Source organism: Quercus robur, chromosome 4 (genome assembly GCF_932294415.1).
Source record: "Quercus robur chromosome 4, dhQueRobu3.1, whole genome shotgun sequence".
Lineage (NCBI taxonomy): Eukaryota > Viridiplantae > Streptophyta > Magnoliopsida > Fagales > Fagaceae > Quercus > Quercus robur.
In genome coordinates, this window is record NC_065537.1 from 69,343,153 (window position 1) to 69,362,510 (window position 19,358).

Here is a 19,358-nt window from a genome sequence, read left to right on the forward strand (position 1 = left end):
AAATTTTTTGTAATATATTAAATTAAAAAATCAAAATTATGTCATTTTAGGAGACACTAACTACATGATTCTATCGACCATAATAAGAGGATAACATTGAGTAAATTTAAAAGCTAGATAACTAAATTCAAGAACAAAATTGAAATTAACAGATTAAATTAAATTTTTAGACAAAGTGAAAACGTGATAATTCTAATTTAGCTCTTAAAAAGAAGAAGCATAAATGGACAATCATACAGTAATAGGATGTGTTTATTTATCCTTAGCAAAAAAAAAAAAAAAAAAAAAAAATCCCTAAAATCCAACAGAAACATGTTTTGTATATATGTTTTACTTTTATAATCTTTTTTTTGGGTGAAAAAACTAGAGGGTAGAGGGGAGCGATCAATGTGGCTCCATTATATGAGCGTGACCATAATAGCACCTTACTTGCTTCCTGACGAGACCCTATACTCATTGTATGTAAGAAACTCACCTATTATCATTTGAATAGTTTGAAATGGAGATGAGGTATAAAAAACACTAACACACTACTAGTTATGAGCTACCAGTTCAATGAATAGGAATGTTTAAGATGAAATAATTTTAAAAGTTACCATAAAAGTATAATGTATAATATAATTTGTCTGATCCTTTCTTTGGAGCTATAAGATCCATAATAATTCAGCAAAAAAAAAAAAAAAAATCCATAATAATGATGCTAAAAAGCTATTTTTAGCACCACTGTATACAAAAAGGGTTATGCAATAGTTGTGGTGTTGGTAAATTTTTTACCTACCTTACTATAATGCACATCTATATATAGCTGGACACCTCCGTTTATTATATTGTTTGTTTGTTTCTTTGTTCTTTCTACTTATTTTATCTCACCTCTGTCTAAACTCTCAGCTCTCACCTCTCTGCAATTCCGCAAAAAAAAACTCTCACCTCTCTGCCTCACCGCCGCCGGCCCACCCGAAGCTCAACGTCTGACCCACTCCGTCGAACCAAGCCGCTGACCCACTCCATCGACCCACGCCGTAGACCCATCTTGAAGTCTCTGCTCTGACCTTGCCGTCACAGACCCACGACAAAGAGCTCCTCCTCCTTGCTGCTGGTAAGTCTCTTAAAATCCCACTCTAACCACCTCACCTCTCGCTTGCCTCGATTCTGAGTCGGAATTGTTGATGAATCGGAATCATTGTGGGTCTGTGATATAAATAAAAGAAACATTAGATAATGAAAACATTAGAAAGTGATATATTGTTGTAGAATGTGATATATTGCTGAGAATGGGTCTGTGACTGCCTTTTTATTGTTGGCTGAATGGGTCTGAGGGATATTGTTGCAGTTTTATATAATTTATATATTTATTGTTAATGAAATTTGTTATTGAATGATATACAATAATATTTGTAGTGATTGTGGTTGTGTTTTGTATTTTGTTAGTTGCTTGGTTGTTTTTTTTTTTTCCCCTGCTGTGGACTGGTGGTGGTGGTGGTGGTTATTGTGGGTGTGGTTGTGGCTAAATACTGATCCATTGATGTTTGATGGGAAGCGGTAAAATAAATAAAATGATCTTTTTGGGTGCCAAGCTAAATTTTTAATTCGAGCTCTTGGATGTGCAAAAGTGACCCTTATGTTATTATTCATTAACTGATATAACAACCGCCGTAGAAAAAAAAAAGAAAAACTAAAATAAAAACCGATTTTGCATCTCTAAATATTACTTTATTTATTTTATCAACTCAATTTACTACTAATATTAGCTTATAGTTCTACTTAATAAAATAATATAAACTATTCAACCCTCACTCTCTTTTTCTCCGCACTCACAATCACAAGACTAAAATATTGTTTCTTTTCTTTACCACCTATGAATAGTAAGATTGCCTTTTTGCAACCTTCCTGTTCATAGGTTGTAAATTTTTTTATGTTTACAAAACTGGGTGGAGTGAGTTTATGACATTTTAAGTTGTAAATAGCAACTGTGGATGTTTACATCCTTCAATGTGCTCTAACCAAATGACAAATAAATGTTTTCCCAAAAAAAAAAAAATTATGCAACCTTCCTGTTCATAGGGTGCAAATTTTTTTATGTTTACAAATCTAGGTTGAGTGAGTTTATGACATTTTAAGTTGTAAATAGCAACTGAGGATGTTTACATCCTTCAATATGCTCAAACCAAATGACAAATACATGTTCCCCCACCCCCCCACCCACACCCCCCCCCCCCCCCCCACAAAAAAAAAAAAAAAAAAATCATATGAAAAAATATGGAATGACTTGAACTTAATCCTAATCCAACCTATTTCTAAGAAGTTTAAAATAAACCGTTCGTAAACTAAACTTATTTTTTACCTGACTCAAATTCTACCCAAATTATTTGTCACGTCTACGCATATTATTGTATCATTTTTTTATAAAAAAATTATTCAGAATATATCATATATTCATATTGCCCTATTTTAAAATTTTGAATAAACCCATTGCCTTCTCCACCGTGTCCTAGTCCAGACAAAAGGACATGTGTTTACACTTTCACGGTTTGCAGGGTCTGTACCCATTTTGTTGTTTTATAACAAATAGCATCCATACTACGTAGTTTTTTTTTTTTTTTTTTTTTTTTTTTTTTTTTTTTTTTTTCTGATTCCCAATGTACTCTGCGGCTATCCCGTGGGTTGATGTGATCACATCCACCTCCTTTTATTATGTTATTTGTTTTGGGTAAATTTTGTTTACGCCTATCATGTTTGAGTTAATGCCAATAAAATTTAAAATTTTTAGGAACTAATCAATTTTGTTTTTAAAATTAATTTAGTCAATACTTGAGAAAAAATGATTAAGAGCCCGTTTGGTAGGGCATCTTAAATATTTGTTTTCATTTTTAAACAACATTACATGCATTTTAATACTCTTTTTTACCCTCACATATTTCAAAAAAATATCAACAACATAACTCAAAAATACTAGTTTTAGACCAAACTGGTTTTAATTTTTTTTTTTTTTTTTGAGAAACCAGACCCGAAGGTCTGCTATATTTAAAGAAAACAAAGACTACAAAACATCATTAGAAACAAAAGGAGCTATTTCGCTAGGAACGGATTCAATCCAGACCTGAAGCTCATTACCAGACTTAGACATTCTAGCAAGATAATGGGCAACTAAATTGCCTAAACGTTTTACATAAACAAATTTACAAGAACGGAAGCTGCGAGCCAGAAGCAGGGAGTCCGAAAGTACAAGGCCGAACTCGGGATGATTCGAATCACCTCTACATAGAGCTGATGTTACAATTAAAGAGTCACCCTCAAAAGTAGCATCGAAAATACACAATTCCAAAGCAAAGAGGGCAGCTCTTCTACAAGCAAGAGCTTCAACCGTGGCAACAGCAAGGGGAAGGGGAATTCTCTCTGAAAGAGCCCCGATCACATTACATTCCGCATCACGGATGACCACACCCAACCCTGCGGCCCCAATTTCTTTAAATATCGCTCCGTCGTAGTTCACTTTGTAACACGGGGAGATAGGAGGGCTCCACTTGACACGCCCCACGGACACGGCAGGGGAATGGGGATTTTTCGGAACCTGAGCAGCTGAGAAATCATGAAGAAACCGCATGGCCTTGGGTCTGACATCATGATAGCCAAAGGAGCTATTTTGCAGGGGATCAGCATTTCTTTTCTCCCAAATTAGCCAGAAAATCACAACAAGAAGATCCAGATTGGCACTACCTCGAATCGAGAAAATCAACTCAAGGAGGTCTGCAAATTTGGAGAGCTTATGCTTGAGCAGATTTTTACTTAGGCCATCAGCTTCCCAGATAATCCTAAGAGCAGGGCAGCCCCACAGAGCATGAATAGTATCCTCACAATCAAATTTACAGCCAGGACAGGAAACCGATTGGACCACATGCCTTTTCCAAAGATTGAATAGAGTAGGGATTGCCTCATTGGCTGCCTTCCACAACAGATGCTTAACCTTGTAAGGGACTTGAAGGGACCAAATACCTTTCCACATTTGGCTACACCTTGCTGAGTCCGAACGATTAGGGAGAGCTAGTCTTACTGTTGAAGAAAGGAGCTTATAGGCACTGCGGGTGGAGAACACACCATGGTTGGAAGGAAGCCAGACCTGTTTATCAGAGGTATTGTGAATGCTCAACGGGATGCCCAAGATGATTTCAGCTTCATGGGCTAGGAATTCATTCTTAATCAGTTCCACGTTCCAGGTGTGAGAATCTTCGTCAATCAAGGCACTCACAGTTAAGATAGGGCAAAGGGACGAGAGAGGGGACACAATACAGTTGCTGTGCAAGCTTGGTAACCATTTATCACCCCTGATTTTTATGGACTTACCATCTCCAACACGCCAAACTGAGCCCAAATCAATAACTCGTCGAGCTTGAGCAATGCTCTTCCCGGCGTAGGACCCTTTGCTTGAGTTGTTAGCCTCCATAATTGAGCAGTTCGGAAAGAATTTAGTCTTGAAGACCCTATGAAACAAAGAATCCTCATTGTTTTTGAGGCGCCACACTTGTTTAGCAAGGAGAGAGTCATTAAATCTGCTGAGTTCCCTAAAACCCATCCCTCCCTCATTTATAAGAAGGCATATCTTCTCCCAACTGATCTAGTGAATTCTTTTCTGCTCACCACGGTAGCCCCACCAAAATTTTCTGATCAAGCATTCAATTTCATAGATAAGACGTTTCGGCATTTTGAAACAAGACATGGTATAAGTGGGAATCGCCTGGATCACCGCCTTGACTAAGATCTCCCTACCCGCTTGGGGCAATAATTTTTCTTTCCAACCCTTTAACTTCCTCCATATCCTTTCTTTAATCGTACTGAATGATTTCTTTTTTGCACGGCTAACCAAGGAAGGAAGACCAAGATATTGCTCGTAACGCTGGACAGCGGGAATAGCCAACAGAGTTATGATCTCAGCCTGAGTTTGGGCGGGTGTGTTGGAGCTGAAAAACAGGTTGGTTTTTCCCTAATTAATGTTTTGACCAGAAGCCCTTTCATACTTCAGAAGAATTTCTTGGATAGTCCTGCAGTCGGAAATGAAGGCACGACAGAAAATTAGGCTATCATCAGCAAAAAGCAAGTGAGAAGTCCGGGGGCCAGCCGGGCAAAGGGAGACGCCTCTTAACTTGCCCACATCTTCCGCTTTTCTCAAAAGGCCATGCAGCCCTTCGGTGACTAGCAAAAATAGGTATGGTGACAGCGGATCACCTCGGCGGAGGCCCCTCTGAGGAGAAATAAGCCCCTGAGGTTGTCCATTTAGCAGAATAGAGTAGGATACAGATCTTATGCACATAGAAATGAGAGCAATCCACCTACTGCTAAAGCCCATTTTAGCCATGATTTTATCCAAGAAATCCCATTCTACCTGGTCGTAGACTTTGCTCATATCGAGCTTCAGAGCCATCAGCCTTTGCTTACCAGAGCGCTTGGCCTTTAGGTAATGGAGAGTCTCATGAGCTATCAGAATATTGTCAGTTATGAGGCGGCCTGATAAGAAGGCGCTCTGAGATTTCGAAATCAGCTGAGGGAGAAACTTTTTCAGGCGGTTAGCAAGCACCTTTGAAATAAGTTTATACAAAGTATTGCACAGACTAAGAGGCCTAAAATCCGTTACACGCCTAGGGCATTTAACTTTTGGAATAAGAGTAAGGAAAGTGTGGTTAAGGGCATTTGGAAGGTTACCTGAATTCAGCACACCCAAGACAGCATCGGATACTTCAGGGCCAATTTTTGACCAGTATTGTTTGTAGAAAAGAGGGGGAAGCCCGTCTGGGCCAGGTGCTGTGTTCGCTTTCATTTGCCCAAGAGCAGCCTGGACTTCTAAGGCCATAAAAGGACGGAGCAGGTTCGCATTCCTATCCTGGGTAACCCGGGACTCCACACCTTCAAGAACTTCATTGAACTCAGTAGGATATGACGAGGAAAACAAAGAAGAATAGAAATCATTAAGCAGCTCACCCACATTGTTCTCACCCTCCATCCAAATACCATGGTCATCTTCAAGACCAGAAATGAAATTTTTCTTGTACCTCTCAGTTGCCCGGCAATGAAAATACTTCGAATTTTGATCGCCATATCTGAGCCAATCAGTTTTGGCTCTCTGATACCACATGCACTCTTCTAAATCCAGCAAGTTGAAAAAATATTGAACTTGGTTAATATTAGCTCAAACTTTAGAATATGTTAGTGGAATTTAACCTTTTGTTTTTTATATTTTAATTAGTAGTATGATTTTTGTTAATATTTATCGATTCATGAAAAAAAAATTCTACCGATTTTCATTGTTATTTATTCAAATCCGTTTATTTAATTTATATTTGTCAGATATATTTATATTAATTGTCCTTTATTTAATAATAATAATTTTAATCAAATGAAGATATCTATGTAAACCATAATAAAAAAAATGAATTTAGAATAATTTACTTTGTGTTACGGTACTAATTTATTGATTTATGATTTTATGTGACAAAAGTAATCACATTGTTTAGTAAAACTGCAACTGTTTTATGTTTTAAAATTTTTAAGTCTACAAAATAAAATGAAATAAAATAGAGGGTCGCTTAACTATGCTTTAAGAATTTTTTTGGTTAATAACAATTTTAGAAGAGTTTTACTTACGTTTTAATGAAAATATAAAAAGTGCAATTGTTTTTTTTTCATATAAAATTTTTAAAAATAATTCCTAAATTAATACTTTTGACTATTTTATAAGAAGAGTTTAATAAGTGAATAACAAGTTGTGAACATAAAATAGAATACACGAATTTGTATTCACACAGGAAAAACTACTAATCCCATTTTCTCAATGCTGGTGGGTGCCCAACTTTATTTTATTATTTGTATGATACATACTAAACATTTAAAAATATTTCCAATTGAAAACGTTTACGCTTGGAAAACATTTCAAACTTAACAAAGGTTGAAATTTTTTCGAGGCGTTTTTTATTTTTCATACCGCGAATGTGAGCAAGAAGAGTACAGAGTGCACAAGACTGCTCTTTTTTGAGTTGAAAGTTGAAACACATCTTTAGAGACGTTTTTCAGATGTCAATAGTCAGTAACACTAAACAGTGTGTAAGGACTGAGGACAACTGCTACTAAGGCCCCGACTCCGGATTTGGATCTGCAGGGACGGAATCAGGATTCATACTTGAGGGGGGCAAAGCTTAAAACCAAAAAAAAAATGAAAATAAAAACTAGCATCTATTTTATATTTAACAAAATACTACATACAAAATAAGTATTTCTTAAACATTTCATATTATAAAACACATCAACAAAGTATAACATACAAAATGAGTGTTTCTTATTTTGTGCGTGATTTTTGTTTAGTCCATATTTATTTTTTTATTTTGTTTTTGTAGTTTAAGGGGCATGGATTTTTTTTATTTATTTATTTTCTTGTAGGTCAATATCTAAATATTTTAGAGGAGGAGAGACAAATATATATATATATATATATAAGGGCAAATCTTAATTTTTTTATACTAATTTTTTTTTTTTTTTTAATGTGGGGGGGGTGGGGGGAATGGCTCCCCTCTGCCCCAACGTAGATCTGTCCCAGGATCTGGTGCAGTGCCTAGGCTATTGCACCGTGTGCAATTCACCTCCTCTTCTCATAATTTTTTTATATTTTATATTTTTAATTTTTTAACTCTTTTTTAATATATTTTATTTAATGGTTGAGATTGGAAGTTGCTTTTTCAACTTTTAATCTCAACCATTAATTACAATTGGCTGATCTGAATCCCCCGACTCTACGACCTGCGTGCCAAGAACGCTCTTAATTTAATGGAAACTCATTGATTAACGTTTCAATAATTAGTAGTAGATTATTACTCTAAAGTAAATTAAGCCTTGTATATATTTATAAACGGGACACATTACAACAATTGCAGCGATCTCTCTCATCACTCTCACTACTCCACAAACCCATCTACGTACTATTCCTGAAAGAAAGAGAAACTATGGCGGAAGAAGTTTTGTTCGATCTTGCTGGGAAAGTCATTAAGGTGCTTGGCTCTTTCATTGCTGAAGAGATCAAACTGGCCCTTGGTGTCAAAACTGAGATTGAAAATCTAGAGAGCAGAGTCTCCACGATCCAAGCTGTGCTACTAGACGCAGAAAAGCGGAGTTCTCAAAACAATGTGATCAAAAACTGGCTCGGTAAGCTCAAAGATGTCCTCCATGATGCTGATGACGTGCTGGATGATTTCTCCACTGAAGTTTTGCGCCAAAAAGTGATGAGTGGAAACAAAATGACAAAGGAGGTACGCATTTTCTTTTTAAGTGAAAATAATAAAATGGGTCATGAAATAAAAGCAATTAATGAGAGACTAAATGCCATTGAAAAAGAGATGAAGGATTATCACTTTATTAGTCAAAGCTTGGTTGAGCCACAAGTCATGAATAGGACGGATAGAGAAACTTACTCTTTTGTACTCAAAGACGAAGTTTTTGGCAGAGAGCATGATAAGAAAAAGATTATGGAACGTCTTTTTGATGACCGTGTTGAAGAGAATATTTCTATCATTCCAATTGTTGGTATCGGAGGTTTGGGCAAGACAACACTAGCTCAACTGGTATACAATGATGTAGATGTTCAAACAAAATTTGAGATAAAACTTTGGGTTTGTATCTCTGATATCTTTGATGTACAGCGGATTTTTAAAGAAATTGTAGAACAGTTGACAAAGAGGCAGCATGAAGGAAGCCTTGAGATCCTGCAAAATAAGCTTCGAGAAGAACTTCATGGAAAAAAATACTTGATTATCTTGGACGATTTGTGGAATGAGGACGGTAATAAATGGCGTCGCTTGATAAATGTACTAATGGTTGGTGCAAGGGGAAGTAGGATAGTGGTAACTACTCGCTCGACAAAGGTAGCGGAGATTACTGGCACAACTTCACCTCATGAACTTGAAGGCCTAGTTCTAGAACAGGCTTGGCCATTATTTGTTAAAATGGCATTTAAAGGAGGTAAAGAGCCAGAAAACCAAATCTTAGTAGCCCTAGGAAAACAGATTGTGGGAAAGTGTATTGGAGTGCCTCTTGCTATAAGAACAATTGGAAGCTTATTGTATGGTAAAAGCAATGTAATTGAGTGGCAATCTTTTTTAGATGATAAACTCTCAAAAATAGCCCAACAAGAAAATGACATTTCATTAACTCTTAAGTTGAGTTATGATCACCTTCCATCACAATTGAAGCAATGTTTTGCTTATTGTAGATTATTTCCAAAAGATTATAGGATTGATGTAAATACACTTATTAATCTTTGGATAGCTCAAGGCTTTATTGAGTTAGAAGATCAAAGACAGCGTTTTGTGGATATTGGAAGAGAATATTTTATGGAATTACTTTGGAGGTCATTTTTCCAGGATGTAGAAATTGATGTTTTGGACAATATAATATCATGTAAGATGCATGATCTCATGCATGATCTTGCAATTCTTGTATCTGGAACGGAAAGTGCCATGTTAAATTCATGTGAGAAAAATGTGATTGAAACAGTTCGTCATGTATCATTTGATATTGTGGATTCATCGAGTCAACTTTCAATCCTCGTGGCTAATAAAAGGAAGATACGGACAATTCTTGCAGTTAGTTCAGGGGTAAAGTTTGCAGTTAGTGTAGGGGTAAATTTTGCAGTTGGTGTAAGGGGAGTGTTGAGTAACTTAACTTGTGATGCACTTATTTCGAATCTCAATTATTTACGGACATTGAATTTGAGTGGTTTAGGGCTACATGTAGTGCCCCATTCAATTGGGAAATTGAGTCATTTAAGATATCTTGATCTCTCTCAAAATGAACATATTGTTGTTCTCCCTGATTCTATTGCAAAGCTGCTAAATTTACAGACGCTGAAACTCTATTATTGTGATTCACTTAAAGAGTTACCGCGAGGCCTTAAGAAGTTGGTCAATCTTAGGCATTTAGACGTTAAGGCTTGTTGCGAATTGACGCATATGCCCCTTGGACTTGGGCATCTTACTTCTCTTGAGATACTAACAGATTTTGTCGTGAGGCAAGCGGGTTCCAAGGCTAGCTCGTCTAGTTGGTATAAGAAAAAACAGGCTGAGTCTGGTGGTGGGCTAAGTGAATTGAAGGAGCTGAGCAATTTGGGAGGAAGTCTAGTCATTCACAATTTGGGACATGGAGAAGATGACATGGTGGAATGTAAAGCCACAAATATGAAGCAGAAACAACATCTTCAAGAGCTGATATTATGGTGGCGGAATGAAGAGTGGGATGATGGAGAAACTGAATGTTGTGATGACATGTCACTGGAAGGCCTCCAGCCACATCCAAATCTTAAACGGTTGGGATTGTCTGATTATATGGGTGTGAGAATTCCAAGTTGGGTCTCTTCTCTCACTAATCTTGTTCATTTTGAATTATTTCGTAATGAAAGATTGCAGCACCTCCCACCGTTAAATCAACTCCCTTTTCTCAAGTCTGTCACTCTTCAATGTATGGAAGCACTTGAATACATATGGATAGATGAAGACAGTGTTAGGAATGTGTTGGGTGCTTCTTCTTCTTCTTCTTCTTCAAAAACACCATTCTTCCCATCCTTATCTTCTCTTTATATTGCGCATTGCCCAAATCTGGAGGGATGGTGGAGGAATTCAGATGATGATGATGATGATAATGAGCCGCACCATCTCTTACTTCCATCATTTCCTCCTTCTCTTTCGGAATTAACTATCATCGGTTGCCCTAACCTGACTTCCATGCCCCCGTTTCCATATTTGAAAGAAAGGCTGGAACTGAGTGGGTGTAGCTCGAAGGTAATGGAGCAGACAATGAAAATGAAAATGGGAGCAGCAACCACATCAACCTACTTTCCTCTCTCTCAATTACAGGTTTTGGAATTAGAGAAGATTAACGATTTCGAATCTCTTCCAGAGGAGGGGCTGCGGAACCTCATTTCTCTCCGACAACTCGATATAGAAAGCTGCGATGGACTGAGTTCTCTCCATTGGATAGGCAGCCTCACATCACTACAAACCCTTGCAATTGTGGGATGTCAGAATCTGACATCACTTCCTCAAGAGATTCGCAATCTCACCTCTTTAAAAGAGTTGACAATTTCTGATTCTCGCAATCTGACGTCACTTCCTCAAGAGGTTAGCAATCTCACCTCTTTAAAAGAGTTGACAATTTGGGGGTGTCCCCTCTTAGGGCAAAGATGCAAGAGGCAAATAGGTGAAGATTGGCCCTTCATTGCCCATGTCCCACGCGTATATGTAGATGGGAAGAAACAGCAAGAAGAAACAATTTCTTCAGGTATGCATCTCATCTATCTATCTTTTAATCCCAAATTAAAAATCAACTTTTAAAACTATTCAACTTCTTTTTTATGCTGAACTGAACCAGTTTGAAACTCTCTTTCCTTCTTTTCGGTATTTTTCCTTTTTCCTGTCTATAAAGTGTTAATTAGACACACGATTTTTTCACAAAGTTATTTGAACAAGAAAAATTAGGATAATGTAATCCATCCTTTTTTTATTTTTTCTTTTCTTTTAATTCTAATGATTTATGTCTTTGTACCTAAGAGCATGTTGATAATATGATGTGTGTATGGTTGCTCCTTAATTATTGCAGAATCTGAGTGAGATTCAGTTTGTTAACAATTTGAGAGGAGGACTTGATCTAGCAACTACCTTTGCAGGAATTAGCTTATTTTGCAGGTATCTTGTTGGTTCACCCTCTTTTATTTATTTTATTCTTTTTTGGGGGGTCTATATATCTACTAGGATTATTTTAAGATTCTCATTTGAACTATTGATCTATAGAAAAATAACTAATGGTTTAGTTACTATGTTTGATGGGATAATTGCTTAATGCATTCTTTCTTTTCTCAGAATTTTTTTTATTTTAGAGACTTTGTTTTAGTCAAAAGCAGAACAACTACAAATGTAGACATTCACAAATCTAGAGATAATATTTTTTTGGTTTCCTAGTGATTTTTGGGCTCTTGCTCTACCTCACTTACACCCTTTCTTTCATCTTGAAGTATTTCAAAACAAAAAATTCTAACCTTTTAAAAAAAAAAAAAAAATTCTTCCTGCTCATTGTTGTCCTGCAACCTGCCAGAAACGGAAAAGTTCTAATTTTTTAATGCATATTTGCACACTTCATGTACTTTATTTTTTGGTTATTGTGCTAAAACAGAGGGTTCATAACACTTCCATCATGTGTGTAAATAATACTGTGTATCCAAGTACAAGAGAATGGGTATAATCTGTTTAGTCATGTACAATTCATGGATAGATTGGATTGATTATTTTTTATTACTGCCAATAAAAATTTTAAATTTCTAATTAATTTTTTTATTACTTGAATACTAACTAAGACTTGAAGACCCCTCATTTTGCTTACTTTCCCCCCCCCCCCCCCCCATTTTTTGAATAATAGGTTATTTTGTCACTTTCTCTGCCTCCTAAAGTCGTAGTCCTTGCTGCATTTGGTTGTGAAGTCCCTGTAATCTTGAGGCAGCAGCACATCTGTTCTTTTTTAATCAGTGGGGTCCAAATACAGTCCCACAAAAATGAGTAGGAGAGAATATTGGTTAGAAGTTGGAATCTGATGGCATCTTTAACTACTTCAAGTATTTGACTTTTAATGAAGAAACCAAGATATTTTGAAGAAACCAGAACTTGATATATCTTATGCCAAGTACAGTCTTGGACTCAATGGTAATCATCTTTTTTTTGTTTTTTTAATAAATCCCTTTACTTTTTTTTTAACATCAAAACTTAATTAGATTCTTGATTTCTTTAAATTATTAGGATAATAAAAAGGGATAATTGTAAATTCTTCCATTTGTTCTATTATTTTAATGATTTATATCATTGTATCTAAGCTTGTGTCGATGAAATGACATATATGGTTGCTTCTTAATAATTGCAGAATCGTAGCAGCTTTGGTAGAATTTTGAAGGGAGGAACATGACCAAGCAACAATAACTCAACGGGGAATCAACTTACTATAAAGGTATTTTGGCGGTTACTTTTCTTTTTCTTTTTCTTTTTTTTTTTTTTTGGGGGGGGGGGGGGGTTTAATATATATATATATATATATATTTTTTTTTTTTGAGAACAATATTTGTTTGATTCCTCACATGTTGGTGTGAAAACTGACTTTTTAAAGTCAGAAGAGCACAAGAATGACTGATCAAGTATAATTTTTCATACATGCGCAAATTTGAAGGAAGATTGGATTGAATTTTTATCTGTTACTCAATTAAATATTACTAATTAAGGTTTTTCATCTTGCTTGTATTCCAATTAAGACTTGAGGATAACACCATTTTTCTTTTCATTTCTCTTTAGTTGGTATTTTGTCTATTTCACTACCTCCTAAAGCATGGCCTTTGCTTCTTAACTTTTGGTTGTGCAGTCTCTGTTCAAACAATGGGCAACATGATGCATGTTCTTTTTTATAATCATTGGAAAGCAGAGGGGGCAAGCAGTGTAATGGATGGATAAAGTGTATGGAGTTTTTAGGCCAAAGAGAGGTAGGAGGAAGGATGGCTGAGCTGTGATGGGTAAGAGAGGCAATTTGATTAAATGTACCAGACTGGAAGGTATTGGAGCAGACAATGAAAATGAGAGCAACCACATCAACCTACTTTCCTCTCTTTCAATTAGAGGATTTAGAATTATATCAGATTAATGATTTAAAATCACTTCTAGAGGAGAGGTTGCAGAACCTCATTTCTCTCCGGGAACTCTATATAAAAAGGTACGATGGACTGGGTTCTCTCCCTTGGATAGGCATCCTCACATCACTACTAAGACTTAACATTTGGGAATGTCCTAAACTAACGTCACTTCCTCAAGGGATTCACAATCTCACCTCTTTACAAGAACTAGGAATTGATAATTGTCCCAATTTGACGTCACTTCCTCGACGGAGTCGCAATCTCACCTTTAAAAAAGTTGGAAATTATTGATTGTCCCCTCTTACGGCAAAGATGTGAGAGGCAAACAGGTGAAGATTGGCCATCATAGCTCATGTCCCATACATGTATGTGGATGGTCTGATCAACCAAGAAGAAACAATTTCTTTAGGTATGCATCTATCTATCTATCTATCTTTTCATCCCAAATTAAAAACCAACCACTGGTTTTTGAGGGTTTTGATATTTTGGACAACTTCTAAAACTATTCAACTTCTTTCTTATGTAGAACTAAGCCATTTTAAAACTCTCTCTTTTCTTCTTTTTCTTTTTCCTATCTATAAAATGTTAATTAGACACTTGATTTCTTCACAAAGTTATTTGAACTAGAAAGATTAGGATAATGTAATCCTTCCCTTTATACATACATACATACATACATACATACATACATACATACATACATACATATATATGTATGTATGTATGTTAAAATTTTAATTATTTGTATCTTTGTACATAAGACCATAATATGTGTGTGTATGGTTGCTTCTTAATAATTGCAGAATCAGAATCAGAGTCAAAGTCAGTTTGTTAACGCTTAGAGAGGACATAATCTAGGTCTACCATTGCAGGAATTAGCTTATTTTGCAGGTATTTCATTGGTTGATTCTCTTTTGTTCATTTAAAAGTCTATCATTTGTTCTTCGATTCTTTGGTTTCTTAAATTCTCTCTTTTGTTGAGGAAGTAACATATTTTATTTTAATGAGGTGATTAAATGAAAAATTATTGTTTGCTTCATCACATGTCGAATTGTTAATGTAAGACTGACTTTGAAGTCAAAGAAGAATGAGAGAATGACTGAATGAGTCTAATTTGTTCATTCATGCACAAATTCAAATGTAGATTGGATTGAATTTTATATGTTACTCGATTAAAATTTACCAATGAAGGTTTTCCTTTTTGCTTGAATCCCAATTAAGATTAGAGGATACTGCTACTTTACCCATTTTTATATAATAGGTTGTTACACTCAAAACAACACCCAAGTTTTAGAACTTTTGGTTTTTCCAGTGGTTGGTAATTTGGCACTTTCTCTCTCTTCTAAAGCCGTGGCCCTTGGTTTTGAATTTGGCCGTGGAGTCCTATGTGAACATGAGGCAGCAAACATGAGTATAGGAGGGAAAGAGTTGAATCTGATGGTGTCTTTAACTACTTCAGGTATTTGTTTTTTTATGAAGAACCGAACACCAATTTTCTTGTTCTTGTTTCTTCTTCATCATCTTTGCATTTTCAGTTTTGATATTTTGAAGCTTCTCAATCAATTGATATCTCACGCAGAACAAATTAAGGCAACAACTAACCTGGCGCAAAATTTGGACTCTATTCAAAACTTTCTGGCCCTGAAATTGTGCAACAAGTCATGGACTCAGTGGTTATCATCTATTTGCTTTATATTATTTGGGAAATTTCTTTCTGTTTTGTTTCCCTTTTGTATGTGCAAAGGACTGTTGCTACTTATATGATCTCATCACATAAACGGAGAAGAAAGGATAACATTTGTAATCGTTGTACGTAAAACTTCTTTGATGTCATGAGGTGATGTTCTTTGTTTCATTTCTAACAATTGTAGAAATGGAGAAAATCTTTTGACACTTTAAGGGAGTATCTACCCTACCAACTAAGACTGCAGGAATTAACTTATTATAATGTATTCAGTTAGGTCAAGTTTTTTCCTTTATATTATAAGCTTTTGACATGTTCTTGTATTTGCTAAATATTGATTTACACATGGTCATTTGGGTAATTAGTAATAGTAACTAACTAATGACTTATGTAGTTTATGCGGTGAGATAATAAGGCCGAATAATATCTTCTTTTCCCAAATGTTTTTGGAGAATTTGTTTTTTGTCAAAAGCATAAAATGAGATCGAGTCCAATAGGTTTATTTAGTCTAGCGTGCCTATACATGCTCACAAATCCTACAGTATATGTAACAAAACAATTCTCCATCATTCCATTTCTTATCTCTTTATTTGAAAAAATATAAAATTTCCAATTATATTCTGGACATGTTCTAAAATTCCAGATAAAACCTTGGTAATCTGTCAACTTTGTTACTTTTTTTTATTTTTATTTTCCTACTTTTATAAGCCAAGTCACTTAAAAACCTTTTTTCCCTAGTGGTTTAATCTTTTGGATCTTGTGGCACCTGCCACTGCTACAGCCTCTACCTCATCTCCAAATATATCAAGGTGAAATATTCTTATCATTTTTATTGTGCCTTAGCTTCTTATTGTTGTCCTCCCAAAAAAAGAAGTTCTTTCTTTGGTAAATTCAATAATTGTTTTTGTTGTTCTTGTGCTGAAAATGTTTTATTTTTGCAGATACTTCATAACTTCCATTATTGTATGAATGAAAACGGAGCATCCAATTACCTTGTAGGAATTAGCTTGTTATTCCAGGTATGCTTTCAGATTTTTTTTTGGGTGTGTTCCCTGTTATGTATTTATCTTTAAATTTTTCTCCAAAATTTCAAACAGAATGGTAGAATATCCTCTTTTTTCTTACTTCTTTACCTACTATTTTATGATGGTTTATTAATGCTGAAAACTTGAACTCGAAAACTTGTATTCACATGCACTAGAATCCTGTTCGTCTAGTCTAGGAAGATTTCAAGCTGAAAGAGAAATAACACAAAGAAAGAACAAAAAGGGGCAGAAAAGTATCATCAAGCGTATTAGAAAAAATCGATTTTCCACTAAGAACACAATTAATTGGAGTTGTGCTAATGATAGGAGTGTCTGTTTCATGTTATAGTTTCAGTTTTCTAATAATATTCCCTCTTTTGCAGTTGGGATGAAGGTCACTTCAACAATTTCTTTGAAGTAAGTGCAAAGTGTGAAGTTGATCCTATCTTTGTGTACTATAGAGAGTAAAGAAAAGGGAGAATTTTGGTTGAATTCCACTTTGAGGAGTACGTTGTCTTTCACCTGAATTCTCCTGTTACATTTTGTTGTTGTAAGTTATAATCTTGGAATTTTCCTTATACAAATATTGCTGCTTGGTGAAGTTATTAATCAAGGAAGAATTGGTGATTGAAGCTTTGTCCTATTGTATTCTCTCTAGAAGCAAGTTTTGAGAAGCCTTCAGAAAAGGCAAATTTGAGTTCAAATAAAAGCTGGTATGCAACTTTACATATTTCTCACAACAATTGAAGTTAAATCCAACTAATTCTTGCCACTTTAAGTGTGAATGTATGCCTTCCAAATCTTGTCGATAGTTAACTCCTTTTACCTCTTGCCAGTTTCAGTTTCAGCTCCCAATGTTACACTCATCCTTTGCCCATATGTTTGCTGGAGTTCTCTTGGATTTTTTTTGGCCCAACTTAATTCGGTAAGCTTAGTCATTTATTACTTCAAGGTTTTTTGTTGGTTTATTCTTCTTTTTTTCTTGTTGTGAAGACTGTTGTATTATATTTTGTAGGTAAGATACTTGGAGCCTCTGTTCTCATTTTGCAGACTAATTGTTTCAATGTTGGATAGCTGTTCTTTTGGGTTATTAGAGTGCAAAATAGAGGTAGCTATAAAATTTTAAGTAAATGATACAAGTATGCTGTTATTGATTAGTATTTAATATGATATTTTAACCATTGTTTCCTCTGTAGATGGCGGTTCCATTGAGCACACAACTTGTCTCAGCTCCTTTTCCATGAGAGGTGAGCCTACATGTTTCTTTTTTGTAAAATTGACAGTTCCTTTATATTTTTAAATATCTAATATTCAAATTTTAGACTCTATTCTTTAACCAGTTTATTATGGAAAAACTCCCTTGTTTCCTTTCATTGTGGGGTGAAAGTTGTTTGCATGCATGATCATATCTCTAGCTATTTGAAGAAAACAAAATGTTTCTCTAACTCCCTGATTCTTTGTCAGGGATATCAGCCATTATATGGTTGTGAAGTTAACCATTGGAGGGTCATCAAAAGGGGATTAGTCAACATTAATACAGAGCAAATTTTGTATTAAGTCTAGAATTTGACCTATTACAAGGAAGATGGTTAAGATCACTCATGATAATGTGGATTGGTCATTTGTCCTTCTTTGGAAAAGTATTAGTCATCTTCAACAGTAGCGCCAGAGAATGAGAACAGTTGAACAGATTCATTCATTTCATCAGGAATGCTGATTTTGCAATTCTCAACTTGTTTAATGTTGCTGTTGGTTAGACTATCAAATATTTCATTTCTTTTTCAAATTGTATGATTTGGGTGGCCAGCTTTGTTCTGCACTTTCGTGTGAACCAGTTTATCAGGCTGTTCTTTGCTACCTGGATTTGATTATAGCTAGGCTGCTCTCCATAGTCCATACTTGTATGTCAATTTATGTTTTGTATTATTATTTTTATATGGTGAAGGAATATTCCAGAAAGAATTTTTTTTTTTTTTAATAATAAAAATTCAGATTTATACAATGTGTTGTATCATGTATGACTCTAGTTTTACATATGTATTAACACATTCGCTGTAAATGAGACTATTATACGTCTGAAAGTGATACCTTATTGTAGCAATCCTAGTTTCAACTTTTTTTTTTAAAGGATTTTTATGAAATTTTTTAAAAGAGAATTTAATAGTATATTAGCATTAAGAAAAAGTTTTTTTTTTAATGGAAATAGGCACTTTTGGACGGTAGGATTAATGGTGACAAAACATGTAAATTTTATGGACTGAATTATAAAAATGAATGATGAGAATAACAATTGAGCAATTAAAAAAATGTTATTTGTATTTTAGCCTAAAATTTTTTGTTGTGTACTATTTTCCTTTTTAACCCATATTATTTAATGATACCAAACTTAAGAAAATGATGACTTGAAATTTGTACATTTCCATTTGAAAGATAATGTATTAAATAACAATCTTCTAAAAAGTTGGATTTTTCAAATAAGGCCAATAGTATAGGACAGAGAGCAATATGTACTAAAGGTTAGGTATTTTTCAACTTGGATTTTTTTTTTTTGAGAATCGCGTCTTAAGAATATATGCTTCCACATAAGTGATACATTTTTTAGGACATGTTTTTTATATGGCACACTTTTAAGTATACTAATAAAACATTATGCCCTTGTCTACACAAGTGCAATTATAATCCTAATACTAAATTTCTCTTAAGAATTATATAAGAAGTTTGCTTACTTTTTAAAAAAGTGCGTGCATCATCTACCATCTTTTTTTTGTTGTTGTTTAATAATAAAAATTGTGATTTATACTTTATGTAACACAAATACATTATGAACTTCTTTGCTCTAAATGAGACTCTATTCCAGTAATGCTTGTTTCAACTTATTTTTATTTATATAGTCTATTTTAGATAAATATAGTTTTTTAATTTTTATTTATATTTTCTAGATATATAGTGAGCATTTGGATCGTGT

General features: G+C 34.8%; 2 protein-coding genes across 46 annotated transcripts in view; both read left to right on the forward strand.

The window, feature by feature from the left end:
- Positions 1-10,947, forward strand: part of LOC126724202 (putative disease resistance protein RGA4) — a 213,346-nt gene extending 202,399 nt beyond the window's left edge. Inside the window, exon 5 of the transcript XR_007654800.1 lies at positions 10,806-10,947. The gene's annotated coding sequence lies outside the window, so the exon portion shown is untranslated. The remainder of the gene's footprint in view (positions 1-10,805) is intronic.
- On the forward strand, positions 688-18,407 carry LOC126724191 (putative disease resistance protein RGA1). Of its 45 annotated transcripts, none has more exons than XM_050428605.1 (17): positions 688-1,096; positions 7,911-11,086; positions 11,159-11,304; positions 11,623-11,708; positions 12,436-12,716; positions 12,931-13,014; positions 13,420-14,093; positions 14,488-14,575; positions 15,033-15,143; positions 15,264-15,357; positions 16,107-16,387; positions 16,777-16,899; positions 16,996-17,106; positions 17,230-17,318; positions 17,409-17,501; positions 17,590-17,640; positions 17,858-18,407. In XM_050428605.1, the coding sequence occupies exons 2-4, from the start codon at positions 7,980-7,982 to the stop codon at positions 11,631-11,633; spliced, it is 3,264 nt and encodes a 1,087-aa protein (XP_050284562.1). In that variant the 5' UTR covers positions 688-1,096; positions 7,911-7,979; the 3' UTR covers positions 11,634-11,708; positions 12,436-12,716; positions 12,931-13,014; positions 13,420-14,093; positions 14,488-14,575; positions 15,033-15,143; positions 15,264-15,357; positions 16,107-16,387; positions 16,777-16,899; positions 16,996-17,106; positions 17,230-17,318; positions 17,409-17,501; positions 17,590-17,640; positions 17,858-18,407. The 45 variants fall into 45 exon arrangements, with proteins under 45 accessions (XP_050284562.1, XP_050284523.1, XP_050284546.1 ...); XM_050428566.1 differs by lacking the exon at positions 11,623-11,708 and having other exon boundaries at positions 16,107-16,177; positions 16,310-16,387; XM_050428589.1 differs by lacking the exon at positions 11,623-11,708 and having other exon boundaries at positions 16,107-16,177; positions 16,310-16,387; positions 16,777-16,810.
- Positions 18,408-19,358: the final 951 nt, after the last annotated feature.

Excerpts from the sequence above, each read along its gene's own strand:
- LOC126724191 (XM_050428569.1), top strand. The coding sequence starts at position 7,980 with ATGGCGGAAGAAGTTTTGTTCGATCTTGCTGGGAAAGTCATTAAGGTG. Across the intron at positions 11,087-11,158 it reads CAAGAGATTCGCAATCTCAC|CTCTTTAAAAGAGTTGACAA; the intron begins CTCTTTAAAAGA and ends TAGCAATCTCAC. Across the intron at positions 11,305-12,435 it reads AGAAGAAACAATTTCTTCAG|GTTATTTTGTCACTTTCTCT; the intron begins GTATGCATCTCA and ends TTTGAATAATAG.